The 8,910-nt window shown below is 37.4% G+C and overlaps 2 protein-coding genes across 3 annotated transcripts; both read left to right on the plus strand.

Annotated features, from left to right (window-relative positions):
- On the plus strand, positions 554–4,658 carry LOC105157610 (probable sulfate transporter 3.4). The gene is made up of 13 exons (XM_011074023.2): positions 554–1,073; positions 1,264–1,312; positions 1,449–1,656; positions 2,033–2,204; positions 2,426–2,491; positions 2,567–2,680; positions 2,798–2,914; positions 3,010–3,136; positions 3,234–3,520; positions 3,612–3,802; positions 3,897–3,982; positions 4,101–4,177; positions 4,267–4,658. The coding sequence occupies exons 1-13, from the start codon at positions 693–695 to the stop codon at positions 4,408–4,410; spliced, it is 2,019 nt and encodes a 672-aa protein (XP_011072325.1). The 5' UTR covers positions 554–692; the 3' UTR covers positions 4,411–4,658.
- On the plus strand, positions 5,037–8,767 carry LOC105157611 (protein SYS1 homolog). 2 transcript variants are annotated; one of them, XM_020692180.1, is made up of 4 exons: positions 5,037–5,720; positions 6,422–6,648; positions 7,178–7,235; positions 8,428–8,767. In XM_020692180.1, exons 1-4 carry the CDS (start codon positions 5,497–5,499, stop codon positions 8,465–8,467), a joined length of 549 nt encoding a protein of 182 aa, XP_020547839.1. In that variant the 5' UTR covers positions 5,037–5,496; the 3' UTR covers positions 8,468–8,767. The 2 variants fall into 2 exon arrangements, with proteins under 2 accessions (XP_020547839.1, XP_011072326.1); XM_011074024.2 differs by lacking the exon at positions 7,178–7,235 and having other exon boundaries at positions 5,042–5,720.

Here is an 8,910-nt window from a genome sequence, read left to right on the forward strand (position 1 = left end):
AAAGATTTGGACAAGACCGTCCGATAAGGTAGTTATTAACACATTAAGACAATAAAAAAGAAAAAAAGATGTTGCTTAAAACAATATAGATATAGACATATATATGGATAGGTTAAATCTTTACGATGTCTAGTAATTTATGCCAGAAAGTATAAATTGCCGATACCTATTCACTTTTTTTAAAAAAATAAAATAGACGAAAATTGTCTTAATATTCGATATCTTTATACTGATAAACGACGATTTATAATACCGCAGCACAAATGCTTCACGTTATCTTGTAAGCGCCATGTATCACCTATTTTTTTAACTCTTTTTTCAATCATGAATTTATTTTTATTTTTAAAAATTATGTCGTGTCAATCAACTATATGTACATTAGTATCGTGTGCCACGATAACTAGTATTAACCGTAATTGCAAAATCCACAAAATGAAATAGATATAGATTGATGATTTAAAAAAAAAATTCAAAATTTTCCAACTTTTGGTAGTCGCCCGGGAAAAATAATCTCCACGCAGAATCAGGGAAGCTGCTATAAAAGGGCTGCGCTTGCCTTCAGAATCCTTCTCAAGTAAACTGCCCACAACTGCCTTCTAACCGCGCAAGCCTCTCCCGCCACCTACCACCACCACCACCACCTCACCACCCGCGGTGGTGATTCATATACTCACAGAAAGGAAACCTTAAAAATGGGTATGAACTCGAACAGGGTCGAACACTTTTCCAGCCCCGAAGCACAAGCACAACCACCAGCACCAGCCGGCCCAGAAAGCACAGCCGTAAGTGTCATAGTTTCTGCAAATGCAATGCAAATGCCGCCGCTAGAAGTTCACAGAGTGTGCCTGCCGCCGCCTAGGACCACCGTGCAGAAACTTCGGCACCGCCTGTCGGAGATATTCTTCCCTGATGATCCACTTCATAGGTTTAAGGATCAAACATGGTTCAGGAAGCTGGTTCTCGGGCTCCAGTTTTTCTTTCCTGTGTTCCAGTGGGCTCCAAATTACAGCCTCAAACTCCTCAAATCTGATGTTGTTTCCGGGCTTACAATTGCAAGTCTTGCAATTCCACAGGTAAACTACATATTGAACATTTGTTTACACAGATCTTGTCTAAATTCGATGATCAATCACATAAAAAGTGTAGTTGATAGAATTTTCAGTATAGTGGTTTATTTCAACCAGGAAGAACAATATTAATTGGAAATCTTAATCAAATGATGCCTGAAGTACCAGTAACCTTTTTTGTTTTTTAACTATACAGGGTATTAGTTATGCAAAGCTAGCAAATTTGCCTCCCATAATTGGACTATGTAAGTTTCAACACTGATCACTACCTGAATCTTGTATGTATTTGATACTGAGTCTTTGCTGATTATTTGAGAAATCCCATAATGATTATAAGAAAACTATTTTCATTTTTTTTTTTTTGGTTTTGTTTACATGCAGACTCAAGTTTCGTGCCGCCTTTGATATATTCTGTTCTTGGGAGTTCTAGACATCTCGCTGTCGGTCCTGTATCGATAGCTTCTCTTGTAATGGGCACAATGCTCAGCGAAACAGTTTCGTACACTGAAGAACCAATTCTTTATCTTAAACTGGCTTTTACAGCAACATTCTTTGCAGGAGTTTTCCAGGCTTCCCTAGGATTTCTAAGGTATGATGTTATTCAACTTTTGTTGTCTGAACAATTTATGAGAAGTGAATATTAGATCTACCTTTGCGACATGGGAACATCTTTCACAAAAGCATTCCATGAGAATCGTTCACCATGGGCACGATATAAAGCTCAGTAATAAATAAGTTATGCTGGAGACAGCTGTGTAAGTACTCGAAGTATCAATGAATTGAAAATAAGCATATCTTTCAACAGAATCTATATTAATCATTTATTCTGCTTATTTATGTTTAGTTGCTGCACTATGATGGATATAAACTGAACTTAGATGCTTTTGCCACCTTAGAAACTTAAAGTAAAATAGAATAACTTTTGTTGAACAGTGTTTTATTGACTTGAACGGTGTGAATTACAGGTTAGGATTTGTTATTGATTTTCTGTCGAAGGCAACTCTAGTCGGCTTCATGGCTGGTGCAGCAGTAATTGTTTCGTTGCAGCAGCTAAAAGGGCTACTTGGGATCGTCCATTTCACGAGCAAGATGCAACTCATTCCTGTGTTATCTTCTGTCTTCCATCACATAGATGAGGTAGAATCTCTAACAAAAAGATAATTGTTCTGGAGTTGATTTAATGATCAACAGCAACTCTGTTCTCAAATTACTCACTATTATCTCTTTCTTTGCTAAAAAATGCTAAAGAACGCTGATAAATGAGAAATTCTTGGAAAATTGCTTAACTAAGCATAGAATCTACAAAAAATTATAATCTTGAACAACATTTGACTCTAGAAGTTGTGTGATGTCTGCAGTGGTCTTGGCAAACCATCGCCATGGGAGTTGGTTTTCTGGTCTTCTTACTGGCAACAAGGCAAATTGTGAGTTCCAAAACCTATATTTAGAAGATACCTCACACTCAGTTGTGATAATTCAACTTTCATTACTGAATGCAGAGCTTGAGAAAACCGAAACTCTTCTGGATTTCAGCAGCTGCGCCGTTAGCATCGGTCATTCTGTCAACCCTTCTAGTTCTGTGCCTTAAATCCAAAGTTCCCGGGATTAAAACTGTAAGAAATCTGCCTTTCCCCTAGTAATTTTGGTTAAGCATCAAACAAAGTGTTCGACAAATTTCTCTGCTATTTTTTCGAATGACGTCTAACTGAGAATAAAAATAATTTTTACAGATTGGGCACTTGCCTAAGGGTCTGAATCCACCGTCTTCGAACATGCTGTATTTTAGTGGCCCTCATCTTGCTCTAGCAATCAAAACTGGCATCATAACTGGAATACTTTCCCTTACAGTAAGTTCTTGATAACTCTTCCTAGTTTAGGTTATACTGCAAGAATCATGACAGTAGCGAGCCATTTTCTCATTCTTATGTTTTGGTAATCTTAGGAAGGGATTGCTGTTGGAAGGACGTTCGCGGCTCTAAAGAACTACCAAGTTGATGGGAACAAAGAAATGATGGCCATCGGCCTCATGAACATGGCCGGTTCTTGTTCTTCATGCTACGTCACCACAGGTGCATATATATTTCTTTGCGGTTTCGACTTGGTTTCTTCATTACATAGTGAGACACAGACAGAACTGATGATGCGGGAACATGTTTGTTTTTCTAGGATCATTTTCTCGATCAGCTGTCAATTACAATGCTGGAGCTCAAACAGTTGTCTCGAATGTAATAATGGCTGCATCCGTGCTTGTGACTTTGCTGTTTCTCATGCCGCTCTTCTATTACACTCCCAACCTCATTCTAGCAGCCATTATCATAACTGCTGTGATCGGCCTGATTGATTATCAGGCAGCAATAAAGCTGTGGAAAGTAGACAAACTTGATTTCTTGGCTTGCTTATGTTCGTTTCTCGGTGTTCTGTTCATCTCAGTGCCTCTCGGTCTTGCTATAGCAGTAAGTCTTTCTTCACAACATTAACAAAACAACTTCGATTTTCACTGCATACCCTTGATAGCGTAACAAACATACAATCAACAAAATTCAGGTTGGAGTTTCTGTTTTCAAGATTCTGTTGCATGTAACACGGCCCAATACAGTCATTTTGGGTAACATTCCTGGAACTCAAATATATCAGAACCTTAGTAGATATAGAGATGCTGTCAGAGTTCCATCGTTTCTCATCATCGCAGTTGAAGCTCCTATGTACTTTGCAAATTCCACTTACCTTCATGAAAGGTAAGTAAATATTTGGAAATGACAACATATTCTTAATTTCTAGATATATCCCGTGTCACGCAAGTTGAATGAATTGGTCAATTCTGAACTGCAGGATACTGAGATGGATTAGAGAAGAGGAAGAGTGGCTAGCATCAAACAACAGAAGCAATATGAAATGTGTGATTCTTGATATGACCGGTTAGTCATAAACGATTAACTTCGTGTAGACATATAGATCAACATTTGCCATCATGCATCAGCAAATTACCAGATTGCCATTTATTTATCTAATAACTCTGTGTTTTGTGCTACTCAGCGGTGACAGCAATAGACACGAGCGGGATTGATACTATTAACGAACTCAGAAAGATGCTCGATAAAAGATCACTCAAGGTAAATGATACTGCAGACATATTCCGAAAACTTGGAGTAAGTTTTTTTCTTTGGAATTTCATTGTAATCTATGATGCACAATCATGCAGCTTGTCTTGGCAAACCCCGTTGGAAGTGTAATGGAGAAACTACATCAATCGAACGTCTTGGAGTCGTTCGGCTTGGAAGGAGTTTACGTAACAGTTGGAGAAGCAGTAGCCGACATATCATCTGCATGGAAAGCTCAGCCCTGAAGAATGAATGGCTTTGACCGACATATGATCAGTGTAGGTTGAAGGGAGAGCGCTTTCAACGTGGTTTACCACGAATGAAGCTAAAGTTATCGATATGTATTGTGTAGCTTGACTCTGTATCAACTCTTCCAAGAAGAGTTTTTGCTTCATCATTGACAATGAAGTTACCAGACTTCCACTATGGTATTTCTTAGTGAAATTTCTTGCAATTCTGTTTCATTCTGAAATAATAAGACTGTCCTTCCATTCACACACAACCATCTAATATGATATAATTGATTATCTTACAAATCTATAATACTTATAGTATAACTAATTCAAATTTAGTTACATAATATCGTAAGCGAAATTTTGAGCCCAAAAATCTTTTAGGAGAAATTTTGAAATTCAAACCACTTAACTCCCGTCCGAGGATGTTTTTCCTTGAATATGGTTTCTATAATAAAAAAATCATCAGGTTAACTGTTTCTTTCTACTTCTAGATATTCCAAAAAATGTATATGGACTTTCATAAATATCATCTCAAGTAATATAATAAGAATATGATATCATTATTTTTAAAAATGATATTATATAACATTTATATTTTGAATTTTCATCTAAATCCAAATTGAGTTAAATTGAACCAAAAAAGGTTTGAGAGGAATCAAATTCTACTAAGATCCAACCTGGCCCTCTCTATTCTCCTCCTTGGTCCAACACTGCCTAAGATCTATACATCTGTATGTATGAATGCTGAGACCAACAGCCAAACAAAACAAGATCCCTCCTCTTCCTTCCCCCTCCACTTCTGAGATTTCTCATTATTCATTAATCCAATCCAACCTCACTCGAATCTGCAGCTCTCTTTACATACGAACAATTCAAGAACACAGCAGTAGGGGGGGAAAAGGGGGAAAATATCCTGCGTCCGGTTTCCGAGAATTGTCAATTCCCCCTGTAGTATACAGAATTGCTTCACGATTGGCCCTGAAGACGAAAAGGAATCTGGGTTCTGATTTTCACTTAATGTTTCGGTGAAAATTCAAGAAAAGTTTGATTCTTTTCGGAAGATTTTGACCGGAAGAGGAAAGGTGAAGGAAAGTCATGTTCTATGGTGCGGTGGTGTGGGATCCATGGCTGATAGTGGCGCAAATCGTGTGCCTTCAATGTCTTTACTACCTGACACTAGGGGTGTTCTTGTCGATTCTGGTTGGGACTCGGGTCTCAAAGATGAGCCTTGTGTATTTCTTTGATTATGCTACTGTTACTGCGTCTACGGTCACTGGCTGGTGTGTGATAGCTTCCATTTTTCTCAGCTCTGTTGCAGGGTAAGTTTAATTTTGTGATGATGTGATTCTTTCGTTGATTTATTTGGTTTTTATTGGTATTCGGTGTACTTTTCGCAGTTGTTTAGATTTAGTCATCTTGAATCTTGTTTGGTTCTTTGCGGTTTGTGGAAATCACAATTAAGTTAACATGTTTGGTCCTGCTTCTGAAATTCCAATTAAGTTACTATGTTTCAATTTAGGTCTGAAAATAGGAGGTTGACATGTGCTGATCTTTGTGCTTCGAGCAATAGCGATAGCGATCCATCACTGAGCTATTAAAATAACTAAATTTGGTACCTTATGTAAAGGTTAACTTGGGGGTTGTCAAAAATGTTATTTCCGGGACAATCTATAGTTTTAGAGTCTGAAAGGGGGGAGGAAGAATTCAGAAATCTTGGTGCATTTGCCGTTGAAATGATTTATCTGTTTTCTTTCAATGGGAAAGGAAAACTGATGATGACTATACAATTTTGAGACTGTCAACAATTGAAGAAAGGGAGTATTTATTATATAGTGTTTTCTTTTTCTTGCTGTGTTAGTGATGTTGACATGATTGTCCAGTTTTCTTCTTCATTATTCTACTATGTTATGTGTATACTTTTCCACTAGAAACATGTTAGTATATCTATATGTTTGAAAGAGCTTGGACTTGCCACAAAGATCCATTCTTGACAATTCTCTTACCTTTGTTCTTCCAACAGAGCTGGCTTTTTAGTCTATTTAGTGGAAAGGGCAAAGAAATGCCTGGACTTTTGTGCAACCCTTTATATCATCCACCTTTTCATTTGCATCATTTATGGAGGTTGGCCCTCATCAATAACGTGGTGGGTTGTGAACATTACAAGCCTAGCAGTGACGGCATTGTTAGGTGAATATCTCTGCATGAGACGAGAATTGCGAGAAATTCCTATCTCAAGATATCGATCAAGTAAGTCCTGTTATGTTGTGCCAACTACTTGAACGAAGCATTATTTTCCTTATATTTGGTCTTTGGTCGAGTTATTTGTGGAAACCTCATCCCTTGTTTGCATTAGTTTCAGTTATCCCTTCAACATCCTTGACTTCTTTTCTTCTTTGATGCTTTTATGTCCTGTTTACACCAGATTCAGGTTAAATGAACTACAATATCATTCTTCAACTAGTAAGATTACAATAGAGGGCTGATGAGGAAGAAAGTTTAACTGGCAAGTGAGGCTTCAAATGATAGATTATGTAACTTTATTATTGTTATTTGTTTAGGGTTTAACAGGTCTGTCTTGCTTGTCATGAGCGAGGATGCGCTGAATTGCATTTTTCATACATGAGTTTGAATGCTTAAGTTCTCATAGTAATCTTTCTAAAATTTAGGAATAGTTTCATTGGCATTAAATTGGTCAGCCTTCCTAATACGCTTTGTTTAGTCTGACCTTCATATTAATTTCTGTGGGACATGCGCCCCTGCACCACGCCAAACACAGATGTCGCAAAAAGTCTAGAGAAAGTCAAAGATGAATATTATTACGTTATCAACCTGAGGTATGAATTTAGGCCAGCTTATGGCACATCTGAATTCTTTTAAGATATCAATTCTTCAATTTTCACACCCTCGATGTAATTGATGCTATATGGTTTTGACCATTTATACATTGGCTGTCAAAGATTCAAAAGGCTAAGGTGATCTTCAAACTCTACTACATGTTGGGTAGTATCTGAGGCCCTGTAATGTTTCCGGATCATAGCATCATGAGATCAAGTCTGGAGTTTGTAGCAAATTCTTGTCACCCTCCCAGCGAAAAATAAATAGAAAAAGGATGAGTAGAATTCAGGTATAAGCTTCATTTCCAATGTAAGGAGTTGAAAGGATTTTAAGGCATGCCTGAACCAAATGAACTAGCATATGCTGGAATAGATGCAAATTTACGTGAACTAAGTTCTGGAGTAGCATTAAATGATATTTATGTGAAGTTGAATATTTCTGATAATCAACTTTGGCGCTGCAGTACGCGTCTGCCAAATGAGGGCAAAACATACGTGATAAAATAGAATGCACGCCTGACAGTTGTTTGAAATCCACTTCTTATTTTGATGGATGAAGTAACTCTCATGCATGTGGAACTACTTTGACCTTGTATTTTGGTACAGGAACAGGTACACTGTGCTGTTCCCCAGTGGATTTTAGGATGAACATTCCTTTAATTATTTTCGGTTTTATTGACTTCAAGACTATACTGAAGTTCGCTAGCCTATATGAATAGTTCCTTGCTTATCAAATAGTAGGTCAATTTGGGAAAGGTGATGTTCTTGATGAATTTATAAAAGGAGAAGTTAAACTCAACACCTTTTTTAGTAGACCCAATTAGTCGCAGGGTTCATGCAATTAATGTGTTACCAATGACATGACATATGTAAATTCTTTGCTCCTTGAATGCCTTCCATTTACTAGCCTACCAGAAATATAGTTTTCCTGAAAAAGTCGTCTCAACAGCAGATGGCGTATTTACTTTGCTTCATGGAAAACTATGGCGCTAGTGTTAACAATTCGATGCATACTAATATATGGAGAACAAAATGTGAACTTTTAAATGCAGAAACTTGTGCGTGCTTGGATGATATTATAGCATTGTGCTTTATATCCAAATCTTGATGAAAGTGGGCAGAAGCGAGATGCCTGCTCTTGTTCTTTCCTCTTCTGCATAAGTAAACATCATTCCTCTTTAATTCTTTGCAGATGCTTGACAAACGAGAATCACAGCCTCTATCATTCTTGAATTCAGACATATCAAGGGACCTGGTGGTTGTGTTAGAGACGTCATACGTTTCTCAGATTCTATTTTCTTTTTCTTTTTGTCAATTGAAATTCATGAAAAGAATTCTCAGCAGGACTTGTCAATGTCATTGCATAGTACAGTAGATTAATGCATCAAAGATCATTGGAAAGGCTGAATTATGTAGAGTAATGAATTTCAAGTAGCAGCACTTTCTTGGTGGTAGTTTCCTTTGCTTTGGTTGCATATTTCTGACAAGCAAATTAATACTCGTAGTACTCTATAAACTAAGAATTTAGACTACCAACAACTAATAATATTGCAGCCCTTCAATTAATTACTGAAATTGCCCGCATGATTCCTGCAAACGGGAATAGAATCTCTGCTTAGCAAAAGACAAATCTTTGATGGTGGGATTACAGTCATTTGTGAACACAGCAAACCCA

The sequence above is a fragment of the Sesamum indicum genome, linkage group LG3, assembly GCF_000512975.1.
Source record: "Sesamum indicum cultivar Zhongzhi No. 13 linkage group LG3, S_indicum_v1.0, whole genome shotgun sequence".
Lineage (NCBI taxonomy): Eukaryota > Viridiplantae > Streptophyta > Magnoliopsida > Lamiales > Pedaliaceae > Sesamum > Sesamum indicum.